This window comes from Colobus angolensis, unplaced genomic scaffold (genome assembly GCF_000951035.1).
Source record: "Colobus angolensis palliatus isolate OR3802 unplaced genomic scaffold, Cang.pa_1.0 Scaffold456, whole genome shotgun sequence".
Classification (NCBI taxonomy): domain Eukaryota; kingdom Metazoa; phylum Chordata; class Mammalia; order Primates; family Cercopithecidae; genus Colobus; species Colobus angolensis.
This window is the reverse complement of record NW_012117999.1, coordinates 746,130-760,015: the sequence shown is the minus strand read 5'-3', so window position 1 is coordinate 760,015 and position 13,886 is coordinate 746,130. Positions and strand designations below refer to the sequence as shown.

Here is a 13,886-nt window from a genome sequence, read left to right as displayed (position 1 = left end):
TGAAACACTCATCTTTGGCATATTAGAAATTAGTAATGCGATTGCCTTTGGACAGATATAACCCTTATCAGATGGTAGTTTTGATTTGCCCAAATCTTGTGATCTAGACAAGTAGTTCTTAACCCTCCCTGCTTGTTAGAATTATCTGGAGAGCGTAAAGTAACAACAAAAGCAGAGTATATGCCCTGCCCCCACACCAATTAAATCAGAGGTGAAGTCTAAGGCACTTTACTTTTTAAGAGCTTTCCACTAATGTATATCCAGAATTGAAGACAACTGATAGAGATGCTTAGTGTTGAGTGTCATTCAGCATTAATGGAAGCCTGATATTGCACATTAACAGCAAAGTACAGAAAAGTCATAATCCCATCGATGTTGGAATCTCTAAGTGATCAGGGTTGATAAGAGAAGATTCAGAAATAGTCTGAAAAGATCAAAACATCATCTTCCTATTTCTAGGCTCTGCCTCTGTAAGGTTCTCAACTTCTTAATCTTCCATTTTAAGATCTACAACCTTATTTTCAATCTTTATTTCTGAAAAGGTACTTTGAAAAGTTTTAAAATCATTTATTTGTAAAACATTACCCAATGATAGGAAGCTATTTATAGTTTTTATGGTTTTTCCTCAGTTTTTTTTTCTTATCCCTTTTATTTAGGATATCAGTTCTTGACTCTTAAACATTTTATTTTAGATAATGTCAGTTAAAAGCTCAGGATTTTACATTGAACCTGAGTTTGAACACAGTTAGAAAAATGCTGGTCTTAAACTGAACTGGCATGGCCAAGCTACTTAATCTCTTTGACTCTCCATATCAGTCAGTAAAATTGGAATAACAAGGGCTAGGCGCAGTAGCTCATGCCTGTAATCCTAGCACTTTGGGAGGCTGAGATAGGAGGGTTGGGGAGGTCAAGGTCAGTCTGCCTGGGCAACATAGCAAGATCTTATCTCTACAAAAAAAAATAATAATAATACTTCACAATATTGCTGAGAGAGTGAGAACTTATGTATTAAATGTCATTTAATACCAGGGACCTAGTTAACATTTAACACAAGTTAAGGATTGTTTTTGTTGTTGTTTCTGATAAAAATCTTTGTCCTCTTTCTTCCTTTTTCCAGTGAACAAATTTTTCTGGGTGCCTACTGTGTTACCAACATTGTGGTAAGTGCCAGAAAAATAGTCATGAATAGGATGCTATCCATGTCTTTCATAAGCTTTCCTTAACTCCTTTGTTATAAGCGTCCCAAACTAAAACCTACTAACTGAGTGGGTCCTTAGTTACACATGCACTCACAATGATAGGATTACTGTCCTTCTGATGAAGAATTCCTCTACTTTATGATTTTTTCCTAAAAAGAACTCTCTTCCATCGGCATCATTAATTCTATCCTTCTTTTCAATTCCCACCCAACCACAGATATGATTTCTGACACAAAATGTTTTGGGAAAACTATCACTACTGTGGAAGAATCTAGTTCTGTCATATCCTCCTATTCTGTGCTTTCTCTGAACTCTTTTTCCATGTTCTGTCAAAATATCTCAGGGAAACCAGCTCAATTCTTCTCAAATTCCTAATTTAGCCTACCTCTAGCTACAGAAAAATTGAGTATCACTAGATAGCCCTGGGGAAGGCTATCTATTTTTGCCTTTTTTTTTTTTTTTGGCGGGGGTGGGGGAGGGCTAGTCCTCTTAGGAACAGAAAGGAGGTGAACACAGGTTCATGAATGTCTACTTTTCGTCAAGATACACTTAGAGGGGATGAGGTTGTAGTTCATCAACTGGGAACCACTTTCCTGTGAGACCCCAACATTTTGCCCATTCTTACCTTCCTGGAACCCCATAGATGAGGTTACTGCCCTATTATTCTGGAAGTGCCCTGAATCCTAAGCCTTAGGATCTTGAAGGCATGACTACAACTACTCTCTCTGCCAAGGTTCTCTTCTCATTTTTCACTAAAGCCCATTAGACCAGGTCTAATGAAGTTCAATTTTAAAGGTCAACCAACTGTTACACATTTAACATCTCTCAAGTGTGAGATAAGATTGTAAAATTACCTCTACTTGACATGGATAATTTATCTGTGTTTTCATTTGTGTTTTTTATTTTTTTGCCTGCCCCCCACTCTTCATAGGATTGGAAAAATTGGACTTTCTTTCCAGTCAGTCTCTTTTTTTCTACCCTTAAATGTAGGTATTTCTCTGTCCTATTTGTTTTACATTACATTTACCCCAAGACTGACTCAAGTTTTCATCTCTACTGCAGAGCTTTTTCATAATTTCCTGTCCCATATATCTTCTTGCTCATCCAAACTCACTTTGGAAGTTCCACTAGCATATTACATTTGCTACATCCAAAACTGAACAAATTATCTCCTTAATTCCTACCCTGAATCTATGCTGCTTCTTGTGTTTCTTGCCTTTGTTAATGTTATCACTTTACTCATTTGTATTAGTTTGTTCTCATGCTGCTAATAAAGACTTACCAGAGACTGGATAATTTATAAAGAAAAAAAGGTTTAATGGCCTCACAATTTAACATGGTTGGGGAGACCTCACAATAATGGCAGAAGGTGAAAGAGGAGCAAAGGCATGTCTTACATGATGGCAGGCAAAAGAGCATGTTCAGGGGAAGTCCTATTTATAAAACCACCAGGTCTCGTGAGACTTATCCATGACCACGAAAACAGTATGGGGGAAACCACTCCCATAATTCAATTATCTCCATCTGCCCTGCTCTTGACACATGGGGATTATTACAATTTAAGGTGAGAGTTGGGTGGGGACACAGCCAAACCATATCACCGTTCATCTCCCATTCTTCCCTTTCTCTCACCAAGACCGTTGTTTGATTCCACTTCCTGGACTTTCTTGAAATCATTCCACTCCATCCTTTGGCCCCCCTCATCTCATTAATATCCATCACCTTTACTGGGGCTTAAAAACTTGTGATTTTTCTAAAACAGAAATTTGATTATGATCTTTTCTTTTTCTTTTTTCTTTTTTTTTGTTTGAGACAGAGTCTCGCTCTGTGACCCAGGCTGGAGTGCAGTGGCTCTATCTCAGCTCACTGCAAGCTCTGCCTCCCGGGTTCACGCCATTCTCCTGCCTCAGTCTCCCAAGTAGCTGGGACTACAGGCACCTGCCACCACGCCCGGCTAATTTTTTGTATTTTTAGTAGAGACTGGGTTTCACCATGTTAGCCAGGATGGCCTCGATTTCCTGACCTTGTGATCTACCCGCCTCAGCCTCCCAAAGTGCTGGGATTACAGGCATGAGGATTATGATCTTTTCTTAAAAACAGTTTTCTCTATTCCATCTATTTTGGAAAAAATTGATAATTTCCAAATTCACTGAAAGATGTACAAGACTTTATGAACTGATCTTTAACTGACCTTCGAGCTACATCAGTTGTCATTCTCTCCCTGTGCCTTCCACTTATGCTGTACTGAAGGACTGATCATGCTTTTTCTTGCTTTTATGTTTTTGCATCTGATATTCCCTCTCTATTTTCCCTCCTGTCTACCTGCCTAAAATGTACTTGTATTTCAAGATTTTGCTCAACAGTGTCATCTCTAAGAAAATTTTTCTAACATTTCTCCTGACCCTCTACACTGTTTACCTTTTCTTTTTTTTTTCTTTCGTTCTTTTTTTTTTTTTGAGACAGAGTATTGTCCTGCTACCCAGGCTGGAGTGCAGTGGCACAATCACAGCCCAGTGCAGCCTTAACCTCTTGAGCTCAAGCCATCCTCCCACCTCAGCCAGCCACCTGAGTAGCTGGGACTACAGGCATGTGCCACCCCATTTGACTAATTTTTGTATTTTTTTGTAGGATGGGGTCTTGGCTATGTTGCCCAGGCTGGTCTCAAACTCCTGGTCTCAAGTCATCCTCTGGCCTCAGCTTCCTAAAGTGCTGGGATTATAGGCATGAGCCACTGTTCCAAGCCTGTGTAGCTTTCTTTGTCTCCTGTCATAACACATATCACACTGCTTTGTGACTGGCCTCTGACTTCCTATATTTCAATTCTGCTTCTTGAAGGTAAGGGCTATCTTTAATTTTGTAACCACAGCCTAGCACAACATTTGACACATAATTAATTACACAACTGTCATTGTGTGGTTCTGTAACTTCTTATATTCTTTTCAAAAGCTGGAGCAGTCATTTCATTTTTTACATGAAATTCTTAAAGCAACCAAAGCTCACAAATATTGGAATCTCACTTTTATGAACAATATATGCCAGAATTGGGGTTATCTTTTGGAGCAGAAGTGTCCACTCCATACTGAAAAGAATATAGAATTAGAAATAGTATATAGAACTAAGTTCTGTCTATTTTGTTTATTCTGCTTAAAATTTCCTGCCAAAAACCAGAGAATCCATCTTGGAACCTGGTTTTCTTACTTTAAATTTGGTGAGAACTTTGGAAGAGAAGTTAAAGAAGGTGTCAAAAGTTAATTTTCATTGCTATAAATGATATTTCCTTTAAAATGTATTTAGACCATAGGAGGAACAGGCATTTTCCCTCCCCTTTGTCCCTGCAAATTTCTTGACTGGCTATCACGGCTCATAGTATGTAATCGTTTCCTGAAAAGTCCTATTTTTCTTTTCCTTTGTTCCTATTGTCCTATATTAGGGTTTAATAAACTTGCTATCCTGTTCTTAGGGTCAATTGCAAGCAACATTTTATCAAACCAAATTCTGCTTTTTTAACTTAATGACCTCTATAGGCTCCCTAGAGACACTGCAAGTAAAGCTAATGAATTCTCTTTTTACTATTAGATCTTATATTTCTGTGAACTATTAAAACTAGCTGTTATAAAACAACAAATTAAATGCCACTGATTTTCTTGTTTTTAGGGGTTCCTTCAGGATTCACAAGTACTATTGGGCCAGAAAATCTGGGAGAATGATAGTTTACTTATTGATGAAACTGCTATATTATCGTCATTGGTTAAGCTGGAGTAGACCTTAGTTTGAAAGTAAACTACATAAAATGAAGGCCACTATTTTAGGTGGATGCCTGGTAGTACTTATCAGTATACCCTTGCTTCCTTATGGAGCTCTCTTTTTTGTAATTCATTTAATGAGGCCCTTTGATTCCTTGGTTATCAAGTGAAGATATTCTTTTTTGACTCAAAATATATTTATAAAATTAATTTTATAAATAGTGGATATTAGAGTTTAAAAAGAATGTATTTTTGAATGGAGACGAATATCAATATTTTGCAACCTCAATAAATTGTAGTAAATCGTAACAATTATTTTCTTCCAAAAGTGTAATTGTCTTGAGGACGAGATATCTTTGTATTCTCGTTAACCATAAGAGTACATTGGTAGCTTATGTTCGGTTGTTGGTTAAATGAATGAATTGAGCCATGCCTGTAGGACTGAATAGCTGCTAATACCATCTATCATTTCTGTTTATAGGTACTACCATTTAAAGATACCTTCTCAGCAAATCTATGATAAAAAATATAAGTAACAGAAGAAGTAACTGTTATCTGTCAAGCGACAAGCTTTTAATGTCAGAATGGCTCACCTAAAGCGACTAGTAAAATTACACATTAAAAGACATTACCATAAAAAGTTCTGGAAGCTTGGTGCAGTAGTTTTTTTCTTTATTATAGTTTTGGTTTTAATGCAAAGAGAAGTAAGTGTTCAATATTCCAAAGAGGAATCAAGGATGGAAAGAAACATGAAAAACAAAAACAAGATGTTAGATTTAATGCTAGAAGCTGTAAACAATATTAAGGATGCAATGCCAAAAATGCAAATAGGAGCACCTGTCAGGCAAAACATTGATGTTGGTGAGAGACCTTGTTTGCAAGGATATTATACAGCAGCAGAATTGAAGCCTGTTCTTGACCGTCCACCTCAGGATTCAAATGCACCTGGTGCTTCTGGTAAAGCATTCAAGACAACCAATTTAAGTGTTGAAGAGCAAAAGGAAAAGGAACGTGGGGAAGCTAAACACTGTTTTAATGCTTTCGCAAGTGACAGGATTTCTTTGCACCGAGATCTTGGACCAGACACTCGACCTCCTGAGTATGTTGAAGAATATTTATTGTTTATTCTTTATCATCAGGCTTTGCAGGGGACAGAAGGGTGAGCTAAGGAAGTTGCCTGTTCTTTAGCTACTCTAAGGCAGAAAATCAGCAAATACTGTTTGTTTAACCTGTTGTATTTATTTTTTGCTTATAATGATTGAGGCTACATATCCCCATTTATGCTTGGTGAGGCAGTACAGATATGAAAATTATTAGCTTGGAAATTAGAAAACTGATTTCTAGATCTGACTGCTATCCACAAGGAAATCCTTTATTCCTAAATACTGTAGCTTTCTCATCTATTTAGGGGGAATTATTGGACAATTTTTATGGGAAATGCAGAAGGTAGAAGAATTGTTTCCATTTCTCTGTGTATTTCTTTAGAATAAAAATGTTTAAAAATATGCCAAGATTTTGGAACTGTTGGATAATATTTTATAGATTTGTAAACCAATTCACAGTCTATGTGATTACTTTGATTCAAAGTCTTTAAGTACCTAATTATATTTCAGAATGCCCTATTTTTTGTGAACAATCCCGAGTAGCTGGAATTACAGGCACCTGCCACCGCAGCTGGCTAATTTTTTGTATTTTTAGTAGAAACGGGGTTTCACCATGTTGCCCAGGGTGGTCTTGAATTCCTGACCTCAGGTGATCCGCCTACCTTGGCCTCCCAAAGTGCTGGGAGTACAGGCGTGAGCCACTGCACCCGGCTTGCCCTCAGCAGATTATTCATTCTTCTTATTATTATTATTATTGCTATTATTATTTTGAGATGGAGTCTTTCTCTGTCACTGAGGCTGGAGTGCAGTGGCACAGATCTGCGCTCACTGCAACCTCCGCCTCCCAGGTTCAAGCGATTATCCAGCATCAGGCTTCCGAGTAGCTGGGACCACAGGCACACAGCACCCTGTCCGGCTAATTTTTGTATTTTTAAAAGAGATGGAGTTTCACCATGTTGGCCAGGCTGGTCTCAAACTCCTGACCTCAAGTGATCCTCCCACCTCAGCCTCCCAAAGTGCTGGGATTACAGGCGTGAGCCACTGCACCCAGCCCCTCAGTAGATTTTTAAGTGTACAAGATAGGCCAGGTTCGGTGGCTCACACCTGTAATCCCAGCACTTTAAGAGGTCGAGGAGGGCAGATCATCTGAGGTCAGGAGTTCGAAACCAGCCTGGCCAATATGGTGAAACTCCATCTCTTTTAAAAATACAAAAATTAGCTGGACAGGGTGCTGTGTGCCTGTGGTCCCAGCTACTCGAGAGCCTGACGCTGGAGAATCGCTTGAACCTGGGAGGCGGAGGTTGCCGTGAGCAGAGATCTGTGCCATTGCACTCCAGCCTGGGCGACAAGAATGAAACTCCATCTCCCAAAAAAAAAAAAAAAAAGAGTACAAGATAAGCAAACTGGAAGCAAACAATGCCTATGTATTTTGCTTTGCTTTCTGGATATTAGAGAATTACATTTGGCAGTGAACTTGAAGATAACTTTTGGTCTATTGTTTCACTGAGGTTTTTCTAGATTTAGGATTATCAATACCGGATCCAACTATATGAGTCCCTTAACGTTGAAACTGTGTAACTTAGATTTCTGTTGAGCTATTCTAGTCTGATTGATTTTTATTCTTTTGACATGACAATCAGTGACAGCTCAAAATGAGCTTTTTTCTCCCAATATAGCATTAAGAAGCTGCAATACTTTTTCAATAGTGTTAATCACTAAGTAAGTGAAAAACAAGTAAGCACATTAACAACATTTTTTGGTTGGAGTTGAAGATTTAATTATTTCTTACTTTGGACAGGGTTTGTACAGGTGGTAAAGATTTGTTTTTTGACTTCATGATCCACCCGCCTTGGCCTCCCGAAGTGCTGGGATTAAAGGCATGAGCCACCGCACCTGGCCTGGCCAACATGGTGAAACCTCATCTCTACTAAAAATACATAAATTAGCTGGGCGTGGTGATGTGCACCTGTAGTCCCAACTACTTGGGAGGCTGAGGCAGGAGAATCGCTTGAACCCGGGAGGCGGAGGTTGCAGTGAGCCAAGATTGCACCATTGCACTCCAGCCTTGTGACAGAGCAAGACTCTGTCTCAAAAAAAAAAAAAGTTTTGTTTTGTACTTCGAATGTAGCCAGTATCAGCAAATAACACATTTTCTGAAAAACTGCTAATGTTTTCCATGCTCATTAGAAATACAGATCTAGTTTCTTCCAAAGCCAGATGGTCATGTGACTGATAATTTAGGCATGTTTCTATGTGCCAGGTTTTTCAAATGGTTTGACTGGAATGATACAGTCGCTTTGGCAAGTTATTTTAATTGCACTATTTTAAAAGTGTAAAATAATTTTCAGAGCATACATTTAACATGTTAATTGTTTCAAAATGAATGGATTATGAAATTATATTGTGAAATTTTATTACTTATATTAATGATATAACATGACATTTTTACTTGATATTGGTAACTGTCAGTTAAGCAAATAAATCCTAGTTTAAACTGATGGAAACTTTTGCAAGATTAAAGTGATAACATTTTACTAGTATGAATTTTTGTGAAATTTTACACTTTAAATCTTCAAAACCATTTTATAATTATTGATTAATACTATATTAGTTAACTACATAGCAAATAAAGGTAGGAAAAAAATCTTAAACTAGAATTTCACTTTCTCCTCAAAATGCTTATAACAAATCAAGAGTTTCCTCTTTTTTTTTTCCTTTAAAAATAAAATACCATACTATGGAATTTTTCCTTCTAGTTTATGTTGGTTATAAACTTTTATGGGTTCAAAATATAAGCTTATATTTAGTTATTTATTTCTGTGTAATTGTGGTTCAAGTGTGTATATGAATAGTTTGTGTTTGAGCTTTTTTTAAATTGGTAGTTTATCAAAAATTCAATTTAGAGTAAATAATTTGTTTTTATTTATGAATGATGAAGATGGTTATTTTTTCTGCCCGTGCACCTGTATCATGCTTTGAAATCATGAAGAAACTGGAGAGCAATGCCACTTTCACTCAGAACCCATCCTCTCCTTTTTCTAATCTGTTGTTGACATCTTCTCTTGATATTTTGCTCCAATCCAACTCTTTTTTTTATCACTACAAATATTCCATTCGAAAGACTTGCTGTTAGAAAAGGGTATCAGAGACATTCCTGTTGAGGTATGACTATGAAAGTAATTAATGGGATAATTTGTGTATCTTTTTTTAGGGTGGTTTTCTCAGGCCCCTAATATCACACTGGAAGCTACAGTTTCCCCATTGGCCCTGGCAGAGCAACTGAAGGGTGTTGGGCTCTTATCTCCATGAGTAAATTTAAATAATATTAAGAAGAACATAGGTTTTACAGTAAAGCTATTTTTTCCCTTTTGATTCTGTATGCAGATTAAGTAAATTGATTTAATAAGCCTAGGAAATAAGAAACCTACATTACATACTTAGGTAAATATGTAATTAAAGATGATCTTTATAAAAATGATTTAATAGGCTGGGCACAGTGGCTCACGCCTGTAATCCCAGCACTTTGGGAGGCCGAGGCGGGCAGATCACAAGGTCAGGAGATTGAGACCGTCCTGGCTAACATGATAAAACCCCGTCTCTACTAAAAATACAAAAAATTAACTGGGCGTGGTAGTCCTACTGGTGGGTGCCTGTAGTCCCAGCTACTTGGGAGGCTGAGGCAGGAGAATTGCGTGAATCTGGGAGGTGAAGCGTGCAGTGAGCCGAGATCACACCACTGCACTCCAGCCTGGGCAACAAAGCAAGACTCGGTCAAAACAAAACAAAACAAAACAAAATTTAATAAGGTGGTACAATTTTTAAAGTTGCAAATATGAAAAATGGATGATTTCTGCATGAAATAAGAAAAATTTGGTTTTTATTTGAGCAATTATAAGGATTTGTCATTTTTACATGCTGTCTCATTGTAGGTTATTTTCATTATTTAAGATGTTTGTATTTAAAATTATATTATTGGGAATGCTATAATAACATGTTGTAATTCTTGATGTGTTGCCATCTCTGTTGGTGGACATCATCTCTGGGTGAGTGATTTGCTTGTAAAAAATTTGTTTTGATTTATTTACATTTTATATAGCATTGAGATTATATTACATAGAAGAAAACTATCATTTTTCAGTGATAAGTATTCAATAATGATAATGTTAGCAATGGTATAGCTGTGAAATAAAATAATAAAATTTATAATTGTTTTCTACTTCTTTGACTTCTTCTAGATGTATTGAACAAAAATTTAAGCGCTGCCCTCCCCTGCCCACCACCAGCGTCATAATAGTTTTTCATAATGAAGCGTGGTCCACGTTGCTTAGAACTGTCCACAGTGTGCTCTATTCTTCACCTGCAATACTGCTGAAGGAAATCATTTTGGTGGATGATGCTAGTGTAGATGGTAAGAAAGCACGTGCAAATTAGATTGTTTCCCAAATCCATATGGTGGTATCCAAAGTCTACTTGATTATATGGTGCTCTTTCTATGCCATCTCAGAGCTTGAATATAATAGTTTGGATAGTGGGTATGCTGAATGAAATTAGAATCCAAGGATGGACATATTCAAATATTTTCAAATGCAGAAATGTATGAAACACCATTATTCATAACTGTGTAGTCCTCAATGTGAGACTATTATTGTAAGACATGGAGGTTAAGAGCACAGACTTGAGCCTTTGAGTCAGGCTGCCTTGATTTGAATCCCAGCTATTTTCCTAACCAACTATATGACTTGGGCAAGTTACTAAACCTCTCTGCCGTGATTTATCAGTAAAATGGGAATAATGCTATATTTCATCAAATGTATTATATGTCGTTAATTTATAAATTACTAGAGAAAACCCACAGCTAATTACACTTAACATGCCATTGATTATAAGAAATTGATTATAAGAAGAATCCAATTGTGTAGCTTAAAATTGAGGAAATACAAAACTGGTACATAACTTCTAGAGTTGTTTTAAAGTCTAAATGCATTAATATAAATAATATATCAATAATATAAATGAATAGTTAAAAATCACTAAAGAGTCACCGTGTTCTATTTTATTTCATTGTTCTTAAATATTCCAATATTACTTACCAGGTTAGCCAAATTCTTTAGTACATTTACACTTAAAATTGGAAGTCAAATACTAAATTACACATTTTAAATGGAATCACAAGTCTAATTTAACAAATACTCTAACTTGTAAATTTTCAAACATCATAAGTATTTTAAATATTGTATCAAACAGATACATATTATTTCAATGATTACAAAATTTATTCCTTAATAAATCCAAGTTTGGAGTCAGATTCCTGAAGGGCAGATGTCTCATTTTATCCTTCCATCAATGTCTTGTGATGGTAAGTCCTATTATCCTCATCTTGAATAAACTGAGACACAGAAAAGGTAAAATTCCTTGCTCAAGGTCACACAGCTAAAAGTAATTGTGCTATAAAGTGAAATCAGGGGATCTGATTTCATGTAGCTTTCTGTTCTCAACCTCCCAAATAAAGGGTGTGCATGGGAGATAAATTTAGGGGGCAGATATAAATTTACAGAAAGTTCATGTGTTGTGGGTAAGTTAAAATTTTTATTTTTACAAATTCCAACAGTGAGAGGGTATATTGAAGGAATCTGTAGTAACTCCATTTAAAATAATTCTAATCAAGAATGTTGAAATTTTTAGAAGTCTCAAAACAGAAAATGTTTATGATTATATATTTAAGATGAGTTACAATTCTGCTTGTCTTTCTGAGAATTATATCTGAGGGAGGTAGAAGGTGTTAAAAGCTTAATCTGAGAATTATTTTGAGGTAGTTAGAAGGTGTTAAAAAGTTAATCTATCACTCTGAGATAACAGTGTTTAGATAGATTTATTTTTCCACAAGGGTTGTTCCTGCACTTACCTCTCTTATGAATGTTTAAGCTTTAAATAAGCAGCTCTCTTAACTGAACTACTGGAGAATTGAAAAAAAGGTTATATTATCACAGATAAAGTCAAAGTCATCTGCATTTGCTTCTAAAATCTGGCAGAAGAAAACTTTTACCCCAGGACATTTATTGATTTTCTTAACATTCCCAAATCTTTTTGAGGCTATGTTTTGGGCCCACGAAGGCTGCTTGAAGAACTGTATTTTGTACTCAATAAGAAATCAAAAATGTAATTGTGAAAAGCAGGCTTAAGAAGTTGTTTCAGAATACGAACAGCTGGGCGCAGTGGCTCAACCTGTAATCTGAGCATTTTGGGAGGCTGAGGCCTGCAGATAGCTTGAGTTCAGGAGTTCTAGACCAGCCTGGGCAACATGATGAAACCCCATCTCAAAAAAAAAAAAAAAGAAAAGAAAAGAAGAATTAGCTGGGCGTGTTGGCACATGCCTGTGGTCCCAGCTACTTGGGAAGCTGGGAGAACTGCTTGCGGCCCAGAGGCAGAGGTTGCAGTGAGTTGTGCCACTGCACTCCACCCTGGGCGACAGAGCAAGGCCTTGTCTCAAAACGAAACCAAACAAACAAAAAACAACACTTGATTGACATTTGTTAATAACTCTTTTAAAACCTATGATCTCAGTTTTTGCTTATTACAAACCTTATCCAATTTGGGATATTGAATATCTTAAAGTATATACCCAATACTAAAATTTGCCTGGTTCATATTTTACTAAATAAAACTCCGTCAGGAGACTCCAAAGCTTTCACAAATTTAGGAATCGTCTCAAAATGCTATAGCTGTGGACTTTCTGACTTGTCTCAACATTTTGATCTTAAATTATTTTGATCCTTAGTTAAATATCAGAGGTCTTTTGATATTTGATATTTTTCTTTAAGATTTCCAGATTTAAATACTAATATCAAAGCACTGAATATCTTTTTGACCAAATTCCATATCTTTCACTCTTATAGTCAGTCTTCTCAGACCTCTAAATGAGTCTTCTGAACAGCTAGGGTTGACTCCATTTGAAGGTTCTCACTTCCCTCCCAACACATTATATTTATCGATAGGAAGTGTACAGAATAAGTATGTGTTACAGTGTTATGTGTTACAGTAGTGATCATTTGCATAGCTAGCCTTTTTCCCCAGTAAGGAGTTAAAATTTTCATTTCACTGGAAGGACACATGCAACTGTTAAGATTATGAATTTGGAAGGATCATTACTCTGTGGTTTCATTAGCTTTCATAAGCTGTATATGAAAATAAATTTAGAAAGAATTAATTCTGATTTGTTTTTCCTTACAGAGTACTTACATGATAAACTAGATGAATATGTAAAACAATTTTCTATAGTAAAAATAGTCAGACAAAGAGAAAGAAAAGGTCTGATCACTGCTCGGTTGCTAGGAGCAACAGTCGCAACAGCTGAAACGCTCACATTTTTAGATGCTCACTGTAAGTATATATGTATGGATATGGTTGTAACATTTTCCCTCCCTCTCTCTCTAATTTGAAAGGTAAGGAAGCCTCTTCTTTTCTAAATACCTAACTGCATTTTCTTTAACAGCGTTTTCAACTGGTGATTATAGCAATGACAGCCCAAGCAGATAACAGCTCAGCGGAGAAAATTCCTTTCACTTACGCAGAATTCTTACCTCCTTTGTGTTTAAGTTTCCTCAACTTTAATGTTTCTCCAGTTACTAGCTGTTCCAGCCAGTTATCCTTGCCCCATTTTTTTTCCATGTTTCTTTTCTGTTTAAAAAAAAAAAAAGGTTTTTTTTTCTTTGTTGTTTTGTTTTTCTTGATTCCCACACTTTGAGTGAAAGCTTATTTACTATTTAAATGTGGCGGGGCACAGTGGCTCATGCCTGTAATCCCAGCACTTTGGGAGGCCACAATGGGTGAATCACTTGAGGTCA

At 36.5% G+C, this 13,886-nt stretch overlaps 1 protein-coding gene across 2 annotated transcripts in view; it reads left to right on the top strand.

Annotated features, from left to right (window-relative positions):
• The window catches only part of GALNT3 (polypeptide N-acetylgalactosaminyltransferase 3), a 46,796-nt gene that overhangs the window by 19,307 nt on the left and 13,603 nt on the right, over positions 1 to 13,886 (top strand). Inside the window, exons 2-5 of one of the 2 annotated variants that reach the window (XM_011958027.1) lie at positions 4,854 to 4,975; positions 5,424 to 6,041; positions 10,281 to 10,453; positions 13,273 to 13,422. In XM_011958027.1, the coding sequence (XP_011813417.1) occupies positions 5,527 to 6,041; positions 10,281 to 10,453; positions 13,273 to 13,422 (838 nt within the window). In that variant the 5' untranslated portion in view covers positions 4,854 to 4,975; positions 5,424 to 5,526. The remainder of the gene's footprint in view (positions 1 to 4,853; positions 4,976 to 5,423; positions 6,042 to 10,280; positions 10,454 to 13,272; positions 13,423 to 13,886) is intronic. The other variant, XM_011958026.1, reaches the window with a different exon arrangement.